This window comes from Xiphias gladius, chromosome 2 (assembly GCF_016859285.1).
Source record: "Xiphias gladius isolate SHS-SW01 ecotype Sanya breed wild chromosome 2, ASM1685928v1, whole genome shotgun sequence".
NCBI classification, from domain to species: domain Eukaryota; kingdom Metazoa; phylum Chordata; class Actinopteri; order Istiophoriformes; family Xiphiidae; genus Xiphias; species Xiphias gladius.
In genome coordinates this window covers 14,452,691-14,476,684 of record NC_053401.1, presented here as the reverse complement: position 1 = coordinate 14,476,684, position 23,994 = coordinate 14,452,691, and the positions used below count along the sequence as shown (strand labels likewise).

At 37.9% G+C, this 23,994-nt stretch overlaps 2 protein-coding genes across 8 annotated transcripts in view; one reads left to right on the top strand and one right to left on the bottom strand.

Annotated features, from left to right (window-relative positions):
- cerk (ceramide kinase) overlaps window positions 1–16,457 on the bottom strand; it is a 38,329-nt gene extending 21,872 nt beyond the window's left edge. The window contains 4 exon segments of the mRNA XM_040139910.1: window positions 2,069–2,191; window positions 3,855–3,903; window positions 3,905–3,990; window positions 16,213–16,457. Of these exon segments, the coding sequence (XP_039995844.1) occupies window positions 2,069–2,191; window positions 3,855–3,903; window positions 3,905–3,990; window positions 16,213–16,381 (427 nt within the window). The 5' untranslated portion in view covers window positions 16,382–16,457.
- A 2,153-nt stretch (window positions 16,458–18,610) lies between these two features.
- Window positions 18,611–23,994, top strand: part of tbc1d22a (TBC1 domain family, member 22a) — a 144,402-nt gene continuing 139,018 nt past the window's right edge. For all 7 annotated transcript variants that reach the window (XM_040146075.1, XM_040146084.1, XM_040146067.1 and 4 more), the window contains exons 1-4: window positions 18,611–18,825; window positions 19,307–19,363; window positions 21,490–21,673; window positions 22,175–22,424. In XM_040146075.1, coding sequence (XP_040002009.1) covers window positions 18,764–18,825; window positions 19,307–19,363; window positions 21,490–21,673; window positions 22,175–22,424 — 553 coding nt within the window. In that variant the 5' untranslated portion in view covers window positions 18,611–18,763. The remainder of the gene's footprint in view (window positions 18,826–19,306; window positions 19,364–21,489; window positions 21,674–22,174; window positions 22,425–23,994) is intronic.

Sequence of the window (23,994 nt, the reverse complement as noted above, 5' to 3'; positions counted from 1 at the left end):
TCTTGATAACATTACAAAATTGTTGAAACAGGGATTTGAAAATTCTTTGGGATTGCTTTGTAGCCTTTGGAATTGTTATGTTTTCTGATAATAGCATTTCTGATGCTCTCAGACATCTCTCTTGTCTTCGCCATTTTGAAAAAGAAACTGGAAACAATCAGCCTCTTCTTATGTAGTAAACCATTATTCATTGGATAATTCAGATCATGTGAACACTGAAAATTTAGCACAGGTGATTATTGTTTTTTATTTTGTTTGAGGAACTAATTTAAATTCATCAAGAGGGTGCCATTAACATTTTTACATTTTTTACGTTTACATTTTTACATTTTGTGTTTGTATTATTTCAGTATAATGAACTTTTTTTCCCTTTTCCTTAGTAACCTTGGACATTTTAGTAAAATATTCTCGTTTGCATTTATTTCTGAAAATATTCTGAATGATTCCTTGGAAGACATCTGGACAGTAAGCTGTACTCAAGCACTAATGCAGATATCCTCTTCATATTTCCAGTAAAAGCAAGCCGAAGATATTTTTATACGATACTACACTGTTTTAATTTATATGTTTTATCATACTGTTGTTGCTGGCTCCATTCTTTATGTCTGTGCCTTTGAGGGACTGTCTAGAAGACAAATGCAGGAGGTCACTTCTTATGCAGGTCTGCCTCTTTGCTCTCCTGAGGTTCAGTCCATAAGATGCTACTGAAAAGAATGAAATGGTATTTTATTGAAAATAATAAAGACTTTACAGTCTGGATAAGGAGTAGAAGAGCTCATAGGGCTTGTCTTGAGTAATAACCTCATTAAAGAAGAAGAGTGTGAAGAAGACAGCAGTTGTGGAAAATAACCAAGTACATTTTTTCAAGTATTGTAGTTAAGTACAATTTTGGGGTACTTGAACTTTACCTTAGTCCAACAATATAATGTACATATAATGTTTAAATGGGACATTCTGCAAAATGAGTATTCTTGCTTTTGGTACTCTGTGTATATTTTGATGCTAATACTTGTGTATTTTTACTTAAGTAAAATTTGGAATGCAGGACTTTTTGCACAACCAATATACAGTGCTACTTAAACCTGAAAATCTTCCTTTTGAATGCAGCTTTGACCAAACTCACTGTAATGTCAGTATGGTTTAAATATACTAACAAGCATGTGGAGTTTAATTAATTTTTTTTACTAAAGAGGCCAATATGACATTAACATTAGATTGCTGAAAATGTTATTTGTAATCTTTTATTTCACATGGAACAATGATTTAATTTTTTTTATTACAGTGTCTTGGTCTTTGTTATATTGAGCTGTAAACAGTACACTTAAAGCGCTATCCTTTTCCCATTGACTGCCTCAAACACTATTCATGTAGCCCACCATAAAAATATAATCTAAAAATTTCAGAATACAAAGGGAGGCCATGTCATGAAGAAAAAGCTGGTATGGTAAATGATGAGGGAAGTTGAGGGAACAGTATTCCTTGGGAACAAGAGTAACTTATAATACACACTGTATGGTGTACAAAGGAGAGAAAAACATTGCAGTATATCCACAGTTTACAATTGCTGTCAGGTGTTAAAATTGCTTTAGAAGTCCAAAAGCATGATCCTGCTGTGCCAAGGTGCTCCAAGCAGAACATACTGTACTGTTCAGCACAGCATGACATACGAATTAAAGCTGTATCAGCTTATAAACCACCTTGCATATGACAAACCAAGTGTAATTGCTTAGCATGGACCAAATATTTCCAAAATTTCTCAATGGAAGCAGTGTGTAATGTAATTTCAAGCATTAGCTTTACAAAGACTTCTACTGTCACCTAACTAATCTGCTACTGAATATACTTTATCTACAGTTATATTTGTCCCTTGGTTCTGTGTAGTGCAGCTTAATGACTGTGTGTACTCCAATTTTATATGTATTTGTGCAAGCACTCACCAAGTGTGATTCCTACTGTAGCACTTGGCACTTTTATAGTACCTATTCAATAAACTGATTGTGATTAAGTTCTTATTAGGCCCAAAGTACTTCATCACATCTGTTAAAGAACAGCATTAACTAGTACGTACTGAGTAGTGATAACTGCCCATTGATCACTTCGATCCACTGTTTACAGAGTGCCTGATTGGCACAGTGGAAGGTGACATCACAACATCGCCACTGGTGCTGCCTTGTCCTCCTCACGTATGAAACTGTAGAGAAATAAAACAGAAGAAAGGAACAGAGTGTGAGAAGAAGAAAAAAAAGCAACACTTCATGGTTCTTAGACCAAGATTGGAAAAATAGTGTCAAAGGATGAAAGATGAAGACATGAAAACAGGAGAATTCCTCATGTGATTTTAGGAGATAACATCATATGTGCTAAATAAAGCCTCTGATAGTTTTTCCATTCATATCATGCTTGCCACCCATAATCTAAAAGTACTTTCCCAGATATGAATCACTGTGAAACAACAATGATAGTGTCTGATTTGGTAAGTATTTTGGGATCTAGGGTTGGTCTTTTTATCATGTCAGTACTACCTGAATTTGCTATAGTGCAGGCTTACTACTGAGAATGAACCCTGGCTTTATCTTCACCAGCCAGGTCAATCAGATATGTGAATGAGTAAGAAATGAAGGCATGAGGAAAATGAAAAAGAAGCCACTTAATAGAACAGGGCTCTGTTGATAGTCAGACAAAAAGTAGAGATGGAGTCACATAATATCCTGCAAGGAACATTACTGAAATATTTACATTATGGACCAAAAATTCACTCGCTAAGCTCTGTGATAGCAGATTCACTCACTAAGCATCTCAAAATTAAATTATCACACTAAGCATTTTTTTCATCAGATAGAAAAGTTAACTTTTCAGGCAAGCTCTTCAGTTCAAATGACTTACAGTACCTCAAACTTACAGTGGGGTGGGCAGAGAGTGTGAGTAAAATCATCCTTTAATAAGTTACATAATCAGGATGTAAGTGATGGGACATGTCTTTGGAGCCAAGCTTCCGCAGACTGTGTGAATGCAGTTGTGTCAGACTCGACACAGTTTAATGGCAGTAAAGGCTTACATTGGTGAGGTCATTTTTAACATTTGGCTGTGGTAAATAATGTAAATCCATTCTTGTTTGGATATAATCTAATGGCTCAAAATCAAGCTTTAGCTCATAAATCACTGGCATGCTGCCATCTTAAACCCAGTTGGCTAAGCTGTGAGGGACTCTCTTGTCAATGCATTACTTTCAGACTGTGGAGCTGTCTATGGGCTTATTTCGAGTGTCAGATCACTTGTGATTGATGGAGCTGAACATGGGCTCTTGGCACACTTACTCAAAATGTAACTGTGATGTGGCATTAACCGACTGCAATAAAATGAAAGTGACAGTGATGAAAACTGACTTCAGGAAATATTGTTGGAAGGAACAAAAGATGCTGCATCTATTTCTTAAAGGGGCACTTCAGCCATTAAGTACTGCACTTCCATAAAGATGGAGGACAGATTTTAAAAAGAAATGTGAAAATCAATACAGTAAAAGCAAAGATATCCTGTCTTTTAGTGAAGCCTCCAAATTCTATAATTATTCTGCATTTCCCATAATGCTTGAAATAACCTGTCATTTTCTCAGCCTAGCTAAAGCTCTTAAAAATCCACAGAATACATCATACAACTGTTCTCCCTGACAGGTAAACCGACTTTGACGTGTAAAATCAGTGGAATGTCACTTTGCACACTAGAAAACATAATGGTGACCTCTGGTAGCAAGAAGAAGAGCTCCTTTTGGTATTGTATTTGATTTAACAGCATGAAAAAGTCAGAAAACGGGAAAAACGATTTGGGCTTAAGTATGCAAATCAGTGCAAGTTTTGTACCTGTGAATGCTTGGGGATACTGCTGGGAGTGCTGCTTTGCTTTCTTCATGTCCTCTTATGTTTGTGTCGTCATGGTCGTCTTCTTCAGTTTTGCTGACAGCCACTATTTCACACACCTGAACAGCATGACTGTGAGCTGAGGAGATTGATGAATTAATTAATTAATTAATAATGTACTCAACTGCTTGACACAATAACCAAAGAATGATGTTCTTTTAATCTAGTCTATAATAACTGTGTCACTTTCTGGAGTGGAGCATCCAAATCTCCACACCAAACACAAAGGAAATGGTCCCAAAAAATATACCACTTTTGTGAAGATTAACGCTTCTATAATTAATATTTTTATATTAACAATGATCACATGACTACATGTAATGTCAAAGGGGTCGCTAATACTGACGAACCCACAGAGAATTATCACCAGACCCTGCAGTTGCCCTCAGCTCTATGGCATGGTTTAATGTGTTTCAGATGACTGTTTTAGTTTTTTACGGACTGCAACTTTACTGTTTTGGTTCAGCGCTGCTTTAAATAGACTAACTGGAAGACTATCAGTGATTGCACAAACAATAAAATGAAACAGAGGTATAACATGGCCATATACCAAGAGAGCTGGTGAGTGTTTGGGGAAGAACAACATCTTCCTGAACTTCTTTCCCATGGGAACCGGATTCAGGCTGCAGATTTGGCAACGTTTGGTTAGCTCATTAGCAGAATTTGTCGAATATAGTGTGATCTGGTACCTCCTGGCAGTGATGAGATGGAGTGGGTCACCCAGCTAAAAGAGCTGCTAAGTGATATCAAAGAATTTAATAGGAATTAATTTACTATGTTTGAAAGGCAAAGATTATAAAAATAAAGGGAATTGTCAGGAAATGGTTTCTTTTTAAATTCATACTCTAAAGTGATAACAAGATGGTCTTACTATGATACAGAGTGACCAGAGAAAATCCAGACGAAGGCAATGAAATCATTAAAAAAAAGACCTTAAATACAAAGAAATTGACTCTAAAAGTTGATGCCTAAATATACTACAGTAGATCTCACAACATAGTTTTCCCTTGTAAATTGTTTCTGTATTTAAATTCAGAAATTCTGAGCACTCAAGCACAACAGATAGCTATAATACTATCTGAACAGATTCACAAATGCACTTTTGTACTCAGAAAGGACAATATCACTTGCAACAAGTTTAACTGACCTCTTCAACTGCATCACATACTAGCATTCTAGTCTCTCCAACAAATGTATTCAGCTGTGATGGTGAAATAGGTGGGAGGGGGGCATGACATCTTATTTCTCTCCTTGGAGTCTGAGGGAAAAGGATTTCATTTCTCTCTCAAATAAAGATGATGCGCCATGCAGGCATGAATAACTTTATGGCCATCGATATTCACACTTTGGCAAATCGGAAGAAGAGTTATGGCCATGTGGGTAATGGCTTTACTTCAAAAAAAAAAAAGAATGAGAAGTTTCATCACAACTATTTGAAAAATGACACGTAGTGCTCTACCAAAGTGATTGCTGGTGTCTTAAAATATATAATGGGTTACTAAAAGTTATTGTTACTTAAACATTCCATCTATTTTCTAAACTGCTGATCCTGTTCAAGGATCACAGGGAGCACGACACTACCCAATCATTGGTCGGGTCGCCCATGTATCACACATATAGAACAGTACATACATTTTTGATTTAGATTTTTCAATTACCTAACCCCCATCTCTGGTTGAGGGATGAAACTAGAAGACACTGAGAAAAGCCATGCAAACACTGAGAGACCATGTCAAATTAGAGAGGTGACAGTGCTAAATGCTGAATACTAGTTACATACTGTTACTGTATTTTTTCTTGTAAAATAATTCAAGATCATTAGCTGTAGCTCTGGGTAACCCGCTCTGTCAAAGGTGCTGTTAAACTCCTCCAAAACCTCTACACCCACGCGACATATCTCCCGTATTTAAAATGTTTAGGAATATGATAAACGACATTATGGTTTAACAAGCAGCTGACCTAGGGTTTGGATTTACTGACCATCAACACCGCACACAGTGCTCTGAATGTCCTGTGCTCACAGTGAAGCTGCATAACCTCCAACTCTGAACAAATTTAACCCAGTGACTCTTGAATGTAGGCTTCACGGTGGCAAGCATGATGTAACAAAAACTACTATGGAGCTACCAGGAGGCACCTTTCTCCTCTTTTGGTAGAGGTTCAGCTAACAAATTGGGGATCAGTTTATCCTCTTGCGGAAAGCAACAAGACCAAAGTGATATCAACACTCCATCAAACAGGTAAGACAGCAAATGAGTTGACTCCCTAGCTTGATGTGATGGGGCATTACTGGGATTAGTGGCCCTTCTGTATAGTAACTACAAAAATTCCAATTGCAATCTCTTACACTACTTGTTCCTGGGTAAAATGTAATAATAGTACTTTAAAATTTTACTAAGTATTGCCCCACTGCCCAACAGCATTCATATGCATTAAAATGCACCTTTACTTCAATACACTGAGGACTTTTGCTGCTTACGTGGTCTGGTACGTTAGCTACTCTTAGCAAACTTTACATAAATACAGTATAATGTTATGCTACTGACATTACTGAGTCAGTTCCCCGGTTTAGTAATGTGTAATGCCTTACTGCTCAACACTGTTTCATAAGCAATAAAACACAGTTTTGCTCAAGTCAATACACTGAAGAGTTTTGCTGTTTGCCTACTTGTTTTGACCAGTAGCTTATAGTGGCTAATGTTAGCTAATGTTAGCAAACTTTAGACAGATATAATGCTGTGTAACTGGCACAACTGAGACACTTTGTCAACTTTACGATTCCTCACCCCTTGTGCTACCATGACACCCTTTACCATTATCTTGTAACTCCCACTTGTGGCCACAGTGGCTGCTGTCCAGCAAACGTTATACAGGCTGGCTTTAAAGCCTTTCCTCTAGTGCCATGGCCCTTCAGACTAGACATTTTGACTTCATACACACAGGGGTTACAAATAACATTAACACTGGCTCTGCCCTGTTGAAGTGTCCTACTAAGCCATGTAACGGAGAGCCAGCAAACACAATACCAGGACCCTGGAATTGAAGCAGCTGTATGGAATTCAGGCATCATTAATTTTATTTTTTGATTCCGTCTGAGACATGTCTTCTGTGAAAAAGGACTATAACGGCTCATTATTGACAATGAGATTTTGCTTAATATACATCACATTGACTAAACTCTGTGGATGTTTACATGAGTCTTAAAGGGAGTATCTTACACAAACAGATCAGTGAGAAAGTTTATTGTTTAAGCTTTCGATTTAGGGTTACCCTCTACACACGTGCAAATAATTGTGCAAAGTAAAACCCAGCAGGAAGATAGCTTAGACTCAAATCTATTTCTGCTTATGTTGTAAAAGTAGAGCAACATTTAATAATGATAGTTTGACTTATCACTGAGATGTGCTGACAAAATAGACACAGTGTATTTAGCAAGATGCTCTAATATGTCAAAAATCATTTCATGCAAACCTAAACAGATAAGCAAAATCAGATTATCTTTGGTAATGTTGCATGTTGATAGTGACACCTGTAGTCCAAATGAACCCAAGATTACAACAAATTGTATTAGATTTTATATTATTCAACAAGAAATCTTGTATAGGCCAAACCTGTGACCGAGATGTGCGAAAACACTGAGCAGAATATATTAGAATAGCTTATCTTGTATCTTAGACATTTAGTCAAATACCAAAAAATGTTCATGAATGAACCAGTACAGGCAGTCTCTCTCTCTCTCTCTCTCTCTCTCTCTCTCTCTCTCTCTCTCTCTATCTATCACAGTCTCTCTTTCTCTCTCTCTCTTTATACAACGAGGCAACTTGGTCAAATTAACCCCAGAAACAAGCACAAAGCTAACAATCCCAGTGAACTGTGATAGGGAAGGAACTAGAAACAATAGCTGACATTCCCAATTTATAACACTTCTCCAAATAACCCTAGCACACACTCACAGAGTCATAACCACACAAGCTCAGATATGCACACACAAGTACACAATAATCCTATCACCACACACGCACAGAAAACATACCCACACACAAATTCCCTACTTTTTAGCTCAGTGCAATCCCTAAGCTACATGCTAAGCCCTCAGCCATACAAGGCAGATCCTCTCCACTCTGCACTGACATACTTTTCTTTGTGCTTGAAAAGAATCTTAGCACTGGCAGTCAGCCAGTGTGCACTGCCTATTTATATCACAGGGCTCAGTGTGTTACTGTGAGTGGGAGAGGTCTGCTATCTGCAAAAAGTCAGCTTTTCAGGAACAGGGGTGAAAAAGTTAATTTCTAATCTGTAACTTGTTCATCGTTACTTCAAGAAAAGCATTCAAATGTTTGTTTTGTTGCTGTAAAGCTACGTTGATACCTGAGAACACTGATATAGAAGACTGTTGTCATTTCGGGTCATATAGTCTGTGTCTAGCTTCCCTTTCCTGCAATAATTTTTGAATGCATAGAATTTATGATTTTTTTTAAATCATTTACTTGTTTTACGTCACTTTAAAAATTCAGAATTTGGCATTACTGCTGCTTCAGCTATCAGTTACTCCTAACAAAAGACTTGGATGTGGCAATTAAGACTAAGAGGACAGGCAGAGGAGGGGGATACTTTACATACATGCTGGTTACCTACAGATAATAATAATAGAGGGGCAAATACAGTCTATCACTTTAAAGGAATAGTTTATAAATTTCGGAAATATGTTTGCTTGCAGAGAGTTGGACAAGAAGACTGATACCACTCTCATGTCGGTATGTTAAATATAAAGCTACAACCAGCAGCTGGATAGCCTAGCTTAGCACAAAGACTGGAAATAAAGGGAAACCGATAGCCTGGTCTTACCAGAAAAAACCAAGATCCGCCTCACGAATTCATTGCGTCTGTCTGAATAGTCCATAAACCTCAATCTGACGTTTTTACACTTTGGATTTTATAGATTAAACAAACAAGGTATAAAGTAATAAGTGAAGTAGTCTATTGTGTAGCTAACACGCTCAAAAAAGGCAAAAGCACTTTCACAGTTATGCAAAGCAGATTTTATTCCATAAACTATTGTTGGAGAAGATAGTCTCGATCGTCTTTTATGGATTAGTCTGCACTGCATAACTGGCAAAGTGCTCCTGCCTCCTTGTTAGTATTTTTGCTTGTTCTCTGCTTACAGTTGTTAATAAGTGAGCTTTAAAAGGTGCTGTTAGGCTGATTTTGATGTTGATTTCGTCATTTCCAAAAAGCGAAATGAGATCCATTTGGTTCTACTGTTTGTTACTGAAAAGTTTACAAAATAACACATAACCATCCAAATTTGTATTCAGTGCATTTTGGTACACAATTGTAAACAACCTGTCAGGTTTCAGTTTCCCCATACGAGAGGTTAAAATGATTGCCATGGGAATAAGGCCAAGTTCAAAGAGACACTTACATGAAATGAGGACAAGAAGCAACACAGAGAATGATTCTCTGTCAAGTGTAACTCTGGACCTCAAATTTTGGCAATGGCCATGTATTGCTTTGCCCTGAGTGTGAATGTAATCCCTTGCTCTGGCATTGTTAGTGCTTTTCCCTGCTGAGCCAGAAACATCCAAGTCCTCAGGGTCCAGGGTGCGACTGGTTTCCATTGTAACCACATGAGATGGATTAACAGTCTGTAAATTTGTTATGCACATGATTGTATACACCAGTGGCTCATTAAATATGAGGCTTGTCACAGACTGCATATGTTAAGGAGTGATTGCTCCTTCTCAGAAGACTGTGGGTAAAGTTAACCAGTAATTCACAAGAAAAAACTATAGGGGAAAGTCTCTGTTCCATTCCATTCAAATAATCTTTTCACCCCCTCATATTTTTCTTGTGACCTCTTGGTAATGTCCAGACTCCCATATTGGGAACCACTGATTAGTACTATCTGTAATCTGTATGTTCAATCATTCCAACGGAATTCTACATGTGATAATATAAGTATTTGCAACCTGTAGTCTCTGCTCAGCCCATGACTGTTTCATCCTGGTGCACGATTTGGGAAGGCCTGCCCATAAGAGTTCACTGACAAGTGTAGTGGTATGTATGTTATATTATGAGAAGAAGCTAGGCGTAAAGTTTACAGTCAGTGAAGTGGCCCTTTAACTCCCTAGCGGGCTAAAAGTCCAGGAGGACTCCGAGGATTGAGAGCCACTGGTCCTGGTAATAATTGTATCCTATAATAATGGAACAAAGAGGATCTTACTTTTAATGTAAAAGAGCTTAGGGGGTCAGTTAAATCCAGCTCTTTTGGTAGAAATAAAATCCACCACGTAATTCAAGAGTTTGGCTCTGAAGAAGAGCTGTTGTTAATTGTGGCAGGCATGCACACTCGGAAAGAGGGTAGAGCAGAATTGTACCTTTTGGTGTAAAAAAGGTTGTAACTTGGTGGAAACCTATATGTTACGCTACAGTACCCCTGCATTTTTGTATCTGCGCCTTTTGGTGAAATATTTGGTTCAAGAAGCTTTGGTGACATAATGACTACTTGTAGGCCTAGTTTGTAAACTACCATAGAAGGAGAACTAACCACTAACATGCTAGTGCTTGTTAGTAACCATAGCTCCCAGAGCATCTTTCTATTTTCTCTGTACTGTGCTCTTTACTTTTGCCTGGTATTTTGTTCCGGAGATTGTATTTCATTCAAGAAAAAGTTATTGAATAAAGAAAAGAATTATCCCCAAGCTTGCAAACTAACTGTCAGTTAGCAAGCTGAGTTGCTAACAGGACAATAATTTCACACAGGATATTCAAAAGACAAATTTGCACCATTGACTCGTGTCTTGAAGCTGTTTGCAAACCATTCCTCTTTTGTGAAGCAGTTTATACTCTGAAAGAGGAGGCTAAAGAGAACTTGATGGTGCAACCATCGTAATTTATAAGCTATGATAGCTTCCAGTATTTTGGATTCCTTTCACTTTGGACAGCAGTGTCAAGACAGCTTGCTATGGTTGGTCAATGGTGCATATTCCTTTGTCAAAGTTTACCAAAGTTGGACTTCAGTCTCTGGTAGTAAATTATTTTTTTTTTAATAAGTAAGTTTTTATTGACAATTGATAAGCTACTTAAACTGACTTTAGTAACAATACTTTAATTTCAGAGTAAATTAGTACAAACTTAAGGGACACTTGGTGCATGATGGTATACCTGAATAACTTTTGAAATGTTTTGACTGGATTCTTCATCCTGCTTGTCCTTCTTCCCTAAAACAGGATGGCATCGCACCTGACAGGATTCCACTTAAAATGCTTGTTTCCTACACAGTGCCTCATGTCAACATATTATTTGTGAATTCCTCATCACACCCTAGATGTTTTGCACATGGGTGTTGAAGTGACACAACCCCACCCGTTCTCTCATCAGCCCAAATGAAAAATGATAAAGTATATGACAGATTTGGAGATGATCATACTGAATTTGATCTCAACTCAATATACCTTATGCTTTCATGTTTGCACAAGAGATTTTATTTTTGTGTACATGATATCTCTTACAGGAGAGCAGTTGCTCCTTTTATTTCTCTGACAACAAACTATCATCATATTCATATTCTGCTGTTGTCCCCTGCACCCTTCCCTTTACACAGTGAATCAATATGTAATCCCTTTATTGTTACTGTGGTTTCGCACTGACAATGTGTTAGGGGACAAGCCCGTGAAAGCTTAAGGAAACACTTGCGTCCTTGGGTGTTCCCACACTATTTACATTGTCTTTATGTCATTCCTGTTTTGCTTTTACATATTGCATTCCAAGTGACAGGCAACACAGGTGCAAGTGAGGAAATAAGACTGAGGGTGTGAAACTGATAAAACTGTTTATGTTGTTGGGTATTCAACCTTATATTTAAGCATCTGTGGCTCCATGCTGGATATTACTTAAAGCAGGGTCCATGTAAGCAACTGCTGTACTGTAATACATTCAAACATGTGAGTTATTATCAAACAAGGTGGATGTCGTACCATGGAGAGGATAGTTATGCACTTCTTCATCACTAAACCAAACCAACACATTATCATCCAGGTTATTGATCCATTGTGTACAGTAATTAGCTTTAGAGGGTCCTACTCTTTACTCCTTTTGAACTAGGCTGTAGGTAAATAAATTAAATCATTGGAATGAAAGGGTCTGTATTGCTGCCATTAATGCTGTATAAACCTGCACAGTTTACCCAATCTCCAGCTGTTGTTTTCTAGCAGTGTTGATTTCTCTGTATCTCTCTCTCTGTAGCGATCTCTCAATGTACAGACAGGGCTGTGCATTGAGCACCAGCTTTAGATTACAAAGCACAGATCTGCCTGGGTACACATGGCAGTGAGCTGTCAAACAAGACGTGGATTTCTCCCAGGCACAGTGGGTTTGTTAAGCCAACACTTAGGCAAACAGATGGAGAAGAAAGGAAAGCCAAGGTGGATGGTATAACAGGAGAATGGTTACCAGGGGTGCAGTGATACTGCTAGTTAACTACTTCTACCAAAAGTATCAGTCAGTACAAGTCAATACTTTAAATACAAACTACAAACTTACTTTTTGTAACCTTGATTTTTTTGGGGGGGGCATGCTAACAATGTGGCTTTAGGGATGGCAAGGGCAGGTGGCCAGTTCATAATCATTTAGTCCAGACTGACATATCTCAGCAATTTATGGAAGGATTACCAATATATTTTGTACAGACATTTATGGTCCCCAGAGGATGAGGCCTAATTACTTTGTTGGTCTCTTGACTTTTCAACCAGTGCATCCAAAAGGTCAAAATGTTCACTTCTCCAGTGAAATATCTTTATGCCTACTGGATGGATTGAGACAAAACTTTGTACAGACATTCATCCCCTGATGATATATCTCTGTGACTTTGGGTATCCTTTGAATTTTCTTCTAGCACCAACATGAGTTGGACACTCAGTTTTGAGTGAAAGATCTCTACAGCAAGTGGGGATGATTTGTCATTACTTTGATGATCTCCTAACTTTTCCCTTAGTGCCATCATCAGGTCAACAAGTACCTGCAAAACTAACGCAATTCTCATCAGTGTGTTGACAATGTTAGCATTTAGCAAAGTCTAAGTACAGTCAGTCTCACAGAGACGCTAGCATGGCTGTAGCCTTCTTTTTGTCTGTTTCAAAACTTTTGAGACTTAACTGTAGATGATGGATAAGATCGTATAGCTTTGTTTTGCTACTTAACTTGTAATTTGGGGATTTTACTGCGGGATTTTAATACAGAGAAAAATTCTGTGATGCTGATATTTTAGTTTTCAGCCTGAATTCCAAAACTTCCAGTATAACTATAAGTGAATCCGTCACTGTAACATGTCCAGTTCTGCCATATGGGAAAGCAAATATCTAAACCTCCCCCCTGGCCAAGAGAGACATCCAAGCTTAGAGAGCCTGAGGAAGTACTCTAAGCGTACTGATTTGGAGGAAAGGGGAGATGCTCTCTAAAGAAAAAGCCATGATTTATTCAAGATTTTCCTCCCAGATGGGAGCATGCATTTACTCTAGATTTACTCTAGACTTAGAGGCCATGCCATCTCATTGATTAGCTTTTATTTTCCGTCTGTGAGAGCAAGGGTTTGTGGTTATACAAATAACATTCCTGGGTAGGATACCTTGTCTTGTGCTCTACTCAGCACATCTGACTGATGGATGCTCTGATTCAACCAAATCCACTTAAATGTTAAGTAGTAACATCCACTAATGGTCTGTAAGCCAAAACATCAAGGCCAGAGTGATGTTTTCTGCTCACAACAATTCCTCTTAACATTTATGGCACTTGTGTGTCAGTTTGATGTAAGGGAAAATATATTGGGCAAAAATGGAAAATACAGGCTGAGGAAGAACTGTCATATTTGAGTCACGCTGCATCATTTTCTGGTATCAGCTAAGAATAACTTTTTATGTCTTCTCAGTTCTTTATTGAACTCATTGATTCTCTTAAATTCTAAATGTTACTTGATAGAAAATGTTAAATTTGTAGGGAATAACATGTCTCCTTCTACCTAATATATTTCTCCTAATATCCTAGCTTGATTTTTCACATTGTTTATTTTTCATTTTCAGTAAACTAAATTGAAAAATGAAATTGTAAGTGACAACGAAAAATAAGCCATCCTTCTCCTGACATATTCATCTGCAGTATTTCTGCTGTAAGCGACACTGAATCTGTGACCATGCAGGTAAGGAACTGGTGTCTTAATACACCAAAAAAGATAAAAATTAAAAAATTTAAAAAAAACCTCTGCCAGCTCTAGAACAAATATCTCAAGGACATTTCACCAGTAAGTCTCAGACAGCTGTGAAATTTTAGGGATTCAAATCTGCGGTAAATACACACACCACATAGAGAGGGAAGTGTGGACCTTTTTGAGCGGTCCCTGATTTAAGTCAACAAAATGTAAAACACGTGGAGTCCAGAAATAGAGCAATTCTTGTTTGGGTAGGTTAAGGAAAGTTAAGGAAAATTCCAGTCACACCTAACATTGTCTTTACCATAGTAACTGATTAACTACACTGTATTGACCACTAATGATGACCAGACACTGCTCAAAGACTACAAGTATAAAAAGGTAAACATATTTAGCAATTTTAGGTTGCTTAAGCTCTTAAAGTAATTCAATTTTCTCAGAAATGAATGTGACACCATTCCTTTTTTTAACAACAGTGCTTGATGTTGAACTTACTGGATATTTGTTACAGGCAAAGAGTCTTTGTTTGATTCCTAACTCCAAGGTAAACTGACCTGCTCTTGTCACAATGATCATGAGGGGGGTTCGGATATAGCTGCGTTGGACATTGACTCAATAAATGAAAGTCTTTATGGCAAGTTATTATGGGGCACTTGATACCACTTTGAGGAAGGTCAATGACCAGGTTTAAACTGATGTGTGCAATGCCAGCTGTAATCACTTCACTCGATGGGGTACAATAGTTGCCGACCAGGGAACTCATCTAGATGAACAAACATTAGCCTTGGGAGGTTATAAAATCATCTGGATTAAATGGAAGTTGTCTGATAAAAAAGATAGAGAGACCAAAATTTGGACGACTGCTTGACAAGCACAGTGATACTAAAGAGCTCTTAAGATACAGTCCATTAATCCTAGTTCATGCTGGGAGCCTACCTAATTGAGACCCTGGATTGGGGTGCACAGCTTTTTGTAAACACATCACCTTTGTGTGTAAAGTTCTTCCTAAGTTATTAGTAACCATTATCTGATTTCAGACTAGTGATTTACTAAATAGGGTTGAACCATTAAAACAAATGTTTTAGCTAGTTAAAACTTTAGTAAAATGAAAATTGGTTGCTATCACCTATAGAACGCCACAACATGGAGCATGACTGCCAAAACTAACAATTTTGGGTGACAATGTGATATATTATTACTTGCACAGTCCTTTGTAAATGTATGTATTAAGTTGTTGTTAGGTCAGATGTGTCTACCCTAGTCTGTATTACCTATTTCAGTCTTCAGTGTAAATGGGCAGGTATTAGCAAGCTAATGTTACTTTTGTCAATTATCTTAGTCAGCTACACAACAGTTAGGGTACATTTGGCAGTCAGTATGTGTGAATATTTAGTAACAACTAAACTACACGTAAGAACTAGTTTTTGTATTGCAATCCATTTTAATCAATTTAATTCATTTGATCCTGTATGTTTTGAGAAAAGTCTGCTTCCTTTTGCATTATCAAACTCTATGGGGTAAAAACTCTACAGCTATAGTGACCAAGCCGAATTGTTTGTGAAATTGTTAATGAAAGAATGAATGAACTCCTTACTGGGAGACATATTAAATAACAGTCAACCCAAAGTAGTAGTTGCTTGTATAGAAACGGAGCCTCCTTATTATCTCTGCCAGAGAACCCACATTCTCTGGTCAGTGTACAGACCCCAACTACAGTGGCTACATGACCTGACGCTTGTTCCCCTAACATGTGCATGATCCTGATAAGGAGAGCCGGGTGGGAAGACAACTGCTCGCGACTTTCTTTACATGGGTGACATTAGTTATATTTATCGAAAGCAAATGATTTACTGGAGGGACGTATAGATTTAAATACAACTGAACAACACTGGGTACTTTAAAATGTATACATTTATTCATTTTTTTGTTTTTTTGACCTTGTTTTTTTTTAAAAATGTTTTGTGTAAACATGTATTATTCTACTTTTAATATGATTATGTGCCAAATATGTCCTAAGTTTTAAGACATGATGCAAAACCTGTTTTTTTGCGTGAAATAATGACAAAGCTGTCAAACTCATTCACTTCTGCATGTTCCACTTACCTGTTTGAGATACGCTGCTGATGCCTGACCTTCGTTTTCTGCTCTTCTCAATTTCCTTCCAAGCCAAAGCACTGCGATTAAGAACAACCTCTAACTGTCTGCGCTTCTGGAAAAGCTTCGAATACATTAATCTGGGTTGTTTTTCCATAATTTCGCTCAGACGTGTCATTAGTTGCGCGGTCGTCCGATGACTCTCGGCTCAACTTTGTCATAGCCCGAACTGCAAAACGCATTTGATGTGTGATGTGTGTTGAGTCATTGTGCCGGTCGGCCTAGAGCTGTCAGGAGAAAGGGCGATTTAAAACAAAGATCGTGTATGAGCAACATGATTCTCTTAGTTTACCGTTCTTTCATTTCTGTGTGCTGTCCTTCAACAGGTAAAGAATGGATATAGAATGGTCTATATTTTTCAGTGTATTGTTATGCATGAAAGGCCCTTAAAAAAAAGAAAAAAATTTTTTTTTTTAAAATTAATCCCTGCACATTATGCCAGTCAATGTCATGTAGGCTATAGAATCTTATAATTTTGATTCCCTGGAAAACAAAAACCCTTTGGTGCTGCCATAACTATGTTTAAGTAAAGAGAAATCCAATCAATAATACTTTGGGAATGCAATAAAAATTAAATTTTTATTTAGACTTTAAATACAATTTGCAATGTTCCATATCAAAGAACAACCACACATCTCTGAGGGTTTCACTTCTGTTTTTTAAAGCTGACTTTATATTGCCTGTGGCTGTTTTGTGATAACCCGTAACATTAGGACAACTGCTGCAACTTTTCCATTAATACTACCAACACCTAACAGCAGACATGACGTTTGCAGTATTGGCAAATGGTGACAGAGTGACAGCTCTTGGCTTTTTTCCATCTGTTTCAACCCTGCGGAACAAACGCTGCATCAGCACGTTGCATAAACACGTAAGCTCTCTAAATCATTACTCAGAGCAGTGAGGCGCTTCCCTACGGTTCCAGGCGTAGAGTTGAATAATTAACTTAGCCTATCATAACCCTCAGTAAGTGATCATTATGAGGCAAAAATGACAAAGGTGATGACTAAACGGTGTTTAAGTGTTTTGTCCTCGACATCCTTACCTCCGCTTTTGGCTCAAAAACTGAAAAGAAACTGAGCCGATTTCAAGATGATGGAAATTGTGTAATAACAAAGATATTTTATTTTATCACATTTGTCACCATTTACAGCATATGTATTAGTTTTTCTCATACTCATGAGCTGTGTGCGTAGTCTGTAAGTGTGACTGTTTGTGCAACAGAGAGTGAGAGATAGTTAATATGGAAATTAATAGGATCTTTGTCACTGAAGCTCCTTCTTCTTCTCATAGGGCCAACAAAACAGGTGGATTTTTCTGGAAAACAGCCTCAATCTAACCTGGTTAGATTTTAAACAGTGAAACCAAATCAGCAAATGATATCCCGATGCAAACTTAAATCAGTGACCAAGTAGTTTCTTAGGGAAATCACAGGTGAGGAGATATTTTCTATCAGTGCAGCTGATCTTCTCACAGTGAGTGTAGTAAAATTGTGAATTTTGTTCCATGTGTTGATCTCTTTTTTTATTTGTGACCCACCATGAAAAAGCTGTGCTTTACTATGGTAGATGTGAATGATTGTTTATTAATTTAACAGGCCATCTAACTTGGTCGAAGGTCTAATTTTTGAAATGTAGAGTGAATACACCACGTTTGTGAGAATTTCCTCAAACAGCAAAATAGTGTGTTGTATCATACAATATCACAAGCTTACCTCTAATTAAAAACTATTTATTTTGGGGCAGAATACTCTAAACTAACTACTCAGTGAATGCGTAGTGCTAAGCAATACTGTGCCAATAGAGATAGACTTATTTAGTATTTGTTTTGTTTCAGCTACAGCTTGTTACTGTGCAGTGTTGCATCCTTGGTATTTAACTGTATATATTTAACGATCTCTTATGTGACTTCATTATAGGGAGTGTGAATTGATGAATTGGCTTGATGATGACATAGCAATGAAAACCTTTTAATAAGTAATCATCATTGCAAACAATATATTTTCAGAAGGAAAATTATTTATCGAAAGTTGGGTCTGAATAATAATGTGAGAATACTATATAAACAATTCTAAACAATAGTAAACCTTACTAAAGTATAAATACATCAGTTTTTAATAAAGGCTGCCATTGAAATGGTAAGTACTGTAATGATAAGTATTGCTCTCTCCATGCCTGTGGTCCTGATACTGGTAGTCTCTCTCTTGATTGACACACAGTTATTTGTTTCTGTCAACAAAGCAAAGACAGCGGGGTATGACGTCAGTTGCTTCTCAAGCCACCCAACAGCAGATCTCACTTGTGATTGGCTCGCGTTAAGGAAGTGTCGCTTCAGCCAATCACAGCCTCGTTTGCTCGCCCATTAGGCAGTATCAACATGGCAGCTTTCTGAGTTTTGGAGGAGGGGGACCTGGTGTAAATAAACACAGATATCACGTTTTACGGATAAGGACAGCTTTTGGGTGCTTGTGTTTAGGACTGACTGGAACCGCAGAGGGAAAATGTCGAGTGACGGAAACAGAAAACAGTTCTGGAAAAGAAACGCAGCCAAGGTTCCTGGCAGGTGAGTGACGTGTTCCCTCCTGTTGGCTAGCTTTAGCGTAGCTAGCCTTACTTAACTGACGCTGCACTGTTGAACTTCAAACGAAACTTTGACTTTCACTGACTGTCCTGCTATATCGCACAAAGTTTGCGAGTTTCCCCCTTTGTGTTGCACTAATGTCTGTGGTAAATTAGTCTCGCAGACAGTTTACACCTTGCTACTGTTAGCTGGCTAAGAGCTACGTTGCTAACGGTGGCTCAAAGTTAAGTAATTTAACCACACTGCACTCACAGAGTTGTAACTAATGAGTAGTAACCATTTTATATTACGAAGTAGCAATGGTCTTACAACAAATTAATGTTATTTTTGTCACTCTTTGTCACTGCTATTACTGCACTTTTAACTGGCATTGTTTGGAATAACTTGAAGCTAACATGGCTAGTTTGACAGCTAGTTTTAAATCTTTTCATTAATTTAAATTCTCTCTTCTTCACTTCCTCAGCATTCAACATGTGTATGGTGCACAACATCCACCTTTTGATCCGCTCCTTCATGCTAAGTAAGTTAAATGTGCTTCTTTTTTCGATAAAGTACCCCGAGATCTTGTGAGAGAATGTGAGCAGTTGTTAGAGTTTTACTTCCCTAAGTTCCTGTGTGTTAACAGTATGCCTGTTTGTGTGTGGAAAACTATACCTGAAACCCTAGATGTAGCTCCCATGCTTAGCCATCCTTTGTCTTTGCCCTAAACATGCTTTGAGAATCAGATTTGTCTAGATGCAATAGTGGATGGAAATATCTCCTCTCATTATGGAAGATCCCATCAGATGATTTTTTGGCAAATAGGTTTATCTGGTGTGTATTATTTAAAAGTGTTCTCTTTCTCTTCCTCTTTGAATGGGAGATTAATGTTTTACTCAGGAGGTTATTGGTTCTTTGACATACAGTACTGATCTTATAGATGATCACACAAGACCTTTATTGAACTGCTTGTCCCTTGGTAAGAATCAAAATACATAAGCATAAGGCAGAACTTCAGTTATGTTGAATGACATTTGCCTGAAGTTCCTATAGTTTTCTTTCATTTCTATCCACCATGAGTGTCAGTGGAAAGCAGTTACTTGGCAGGAGATGATTAAACAAAACAATATGAAAAAATCTTAAAAATAGCTGCTCAGTCACTCACACAAGACCAAAAATTGCAGTGGCATGGACTAATGCTTTATCACGTTGTACTTTTCGCCACATACCAATCAGAAATATGGACCCGTTTGTTTTGCCGTTTGACAGCTGACAAAGACACCAGCTGTGACATAATAGACTGGGGTGTGGCCATGACTGTATGAAACACCATATATTGGGTATTGCATTGTATGGCCCTTCCTGTTATGCTGTTTTTAGAGGAAGTGAACCTACTAGAAAATCTATTTGGTAGATGAATAGTTCAGTTTGTTTTATTTTATCTTATTTAACTTAGCTTGAAACTATGCCAGTACAAATGGATTATGTTACATGATTTCAAGCTCTAGGAGGCTACCTACATAGGTCTGGGATGTGTAAAATGTTCGAATGAATGAATGACTGTATGATTGAATTTATAAATTAATAAAAAAAAAAGACTGGCCTTTACAGTAAATATTTTATACAAAGCTAAAAAGTAACAGACAAACTGTAGAATCTTGAAATGTAAAGTGTTTAGAAAACATTTCTGAAAGCATCATCATCATTCACTTCTGATTTTGAAAATATTTTTCCCTTTTTGGACTTCTTTTATAACATGTCGTCGATTGTACCGTCTTGTTCCAATTCCTACAGCCATACACCCTTACGCACTAACAGAGTGCGTAAAGGCCTTTATTCAGTAATAACCCTTTTCTTTTCTTCAGTCTGGTGTTTAATCATTTAGATTTCCACAGGGGGTTGAATTTAATGCTTTTTTTTTTTGTCAGGGTATAAGTTTGGACTCTCTCTTTTCTTCTAAGTTATCATGTTAGTGAACTAAAATGGACAAGTCTCTCTCTTTGTTATGGTAATTCTTGTCCTTGTAAAAAATCAGAGCAACTTTGTCTCTCTACCCCTGCCCCCCTTTCCGCTCCTTCCCTTTACCTTTTTCAGCTTCGCATGATAAAACAGGAAAGGTTGAGTTTAATTGAATTCTCTTTTTCTGTTGCAATTTTTGTTCCTGCTGAATGAAAGGGTGTTCTTGCAGTACAAAGAAAGGAACTGAGAGAAAATTTGTCTTTTGAACGTGGACAGATTCTGTCCTGATTAAGAGTCTGTGTGTGTAGGGGTGGTGACTCCTATGTGTTTCATTGTGAGAGTTGTGAATTACTGGTAAGTCTTTCAAAAGCCAGTGCCATTGTGTAAAATATTTATATTTTACACAATGTTCAGTTCAAATGTTATTTCATCAATTAATTGGTAAGCTATTTTTTTTCAATGGGCTGGTGTTCTTTAATTTCTTTCCCCATCAATGTCAAAATGATTCACTGTTGATTCCTGCCCATTCTTCCTTATCCTCACTGTGCTTACTTACTTTATCTCCATCTCCTTTTCTCCCCTTCCTTGTCTGTTCACCCTGTCTGTTTTTTCCCTTCCCTACCCCCTTCCCTTTATCTCTCAATTCTTTTAATCTAATCATTTTTCCCTTATATTCTCTGTCTTCATGGTCCTCTCTCTGTCCTCCAGTCTAATTAAAGCAGGCAATAAACCTCCTCCGGCCACGCCAGGGAAGCCAAAGAAAGCGACCACCTTCCAGGAGTTTGAGAGCATCACAAGTGATGCCTGGGATGTTGGGGACGATGATGATGAGCTGCTGGCCATGGCTGCACAGAACCTTAACATTGAAGTGGTCATGGAGACAGCCAATAAGGTGAACAAACACATGTAGGGGCTTGAGAAAGAAAACTAAGGAAGGGTGGATGTTTTTCTGTCATAAGGGTTTGGTCAAAGGATAGTCACCCAATTCACAGTCCCACCCTATTTCCCTGAGTGTTTTGTGTTTATTTAAAGAATTTGCACCAACATTTGCACCTTCCAAGCAGGTTCTTGTTCCATGAAACAGTCAACTGTATTGGGCAAATTACATTTTTTTAGACGATACAATAACTAAAAATTGCTAAAAAATTACAGTTAACGCTTTTGGAATGACAGAAATGAAAATTAGGTGAATTACAGTACTGTTTAGTTGTCTGTCATGGATCTGTGCATTTAAGATGGGCGTATGCCAGTGGATTTTTACCAGGTTTAGTTAGTTTGGATGTTGTAGTGGTTTACAAATTTTTGGAGTGTGTGTCTCTCAAATTTGGAAATTTTGTAATACTGTATATGTAGTTCAATGGCTTGTGCCCGTGTTTTTCTATAATCTTTACAGGTTATTGAGAATCACAGCAAGCAGCAGGAGAGACAGAGGCTGGATGACACAACAGAGCTGGAACAGAGAGAAGAGGACACACAGGAGGAGCTGGCAGAGGACGAAGAGGAGGACGAGGAGGAAGAGGAGAGCACGGTGGAGGGGGGAGAAGTGACCAGCCCAGAGGTTTCGTTTGCCTCCCAGTGCAGCCCTTATACTGATGGCCACCTGGTGAAGTCCCACAGTGAAGCTCCAATTGGGTCACCTAAAGGTTAGTAAAGACCATTGCTCACTGTCCAAAAAGATTTTTGGCTCACATGCATACTAAAAGCTAGACTGATTTTACTTTTAGTGCACCACCCTGTGTAACTGTAAGACAGTTGTAATCAATCATCCCGTACAGTACTTGCCTATAACGTTTAACTGAGCCTGCATTTAAGTTTGTTTATTATTCTGTTCTTGTAATTTATAAATAGGGTATTCAGCCAATGCATCCTGCATAAATAAGGGTTATATGTTGGGTGAAACACACTGGAGCTGTCACCATATTGACTTTTTAAGGATTTGCCATAAATAGAAGAGAATAGATGAACACATGCAGGATTTTAGGGAATAACTTACTCACTTTTACAATTTCACAAACCAAAACACATTTTGTTTGCACAATTTTCTAATGTATTTATTCATTCTCGTCTCAAAGCTGCTTTTGTGTCATCACATTCAAATAATATCAAATTTCAACAGAATAATCCAGCATCCAAGGAGCAGAGAAATTAGTGAAAAATGTTTGGCAGATGTTACCACTTTGTAGTGCAGTGTTACATATAGACTGCCAATGCTTTGATTGGACTTGCTTGTGGTTTATTTAGCCTTTATTATCAAATCAGTTTAGTTAAAAGATAGAAGCAAATGTTAAAACATAAACCTGGGTACAGTACCACTGTGTTCCTTCTAAGCACATAGAAGAGAAAGGTTGTGAAGAGAGAGTTCAATGGTTGCTTTATAGGTTGTAACATCACCAGCAATAGCAGCAGACGCTGAACATCGTGAATGTCTGGCTGGCTGTTGTCCTGTCTGGCAGGTCATCTTTTTGACTGCCTGGGTGTCTGCTGATCCGCCCGTTGCTTTGTATAGATACATAGAACCTAAGCAGCCTGTGGCCTTCAGGCGGTTCCTCTTATCTCCTTGGAGAAGATGCACTACAGGCTTGCATGCATTTTGACATTTTGTATGGATACAGGGATATGCAAGACCCCCTTCCACCTTTAGTGACTTGCAAAAACACTGAAATTTCATATGCAAACCTTAATACATGCACACTAAATATGCCTGGCAGCTGGGTAAACCAAGTGACATGCTAAGTTTCGGCAAGGCTGTGTATGCTGGTGTCCTATTTTATTGGATATATTTTTTTCCTATACTTGAGGGCGCTCTTCTCTTCTCTTCTCGTCTCTTCTCCTGACAACAAAAAATACCATTAATACACTTGCCCCAGTCTAATTAGATAATGGTACACAGTGTGGTTTTCATTAGTGAGGCTCAGACTCTCCCCATATACTTACCTACATCATAGACTTTGGCACTCATCATCCTACTACACTGCATCTACGAGTGCAAGAGACACACACACACACACACACACACACACACACACACACACACACACACACACACACACACACACACACACACACACACACACACACAGAAGCTAGTGGTCAGTGGGGATCTCTGCAGCCTGTGTTATTCCTGCCAAAAATATACACTATGCTTCTATAAATGTCCATAATATTGGTTTTAGGGGGTTTGCTCTCTGTTTATGTTTTTGCACTTACATGCAT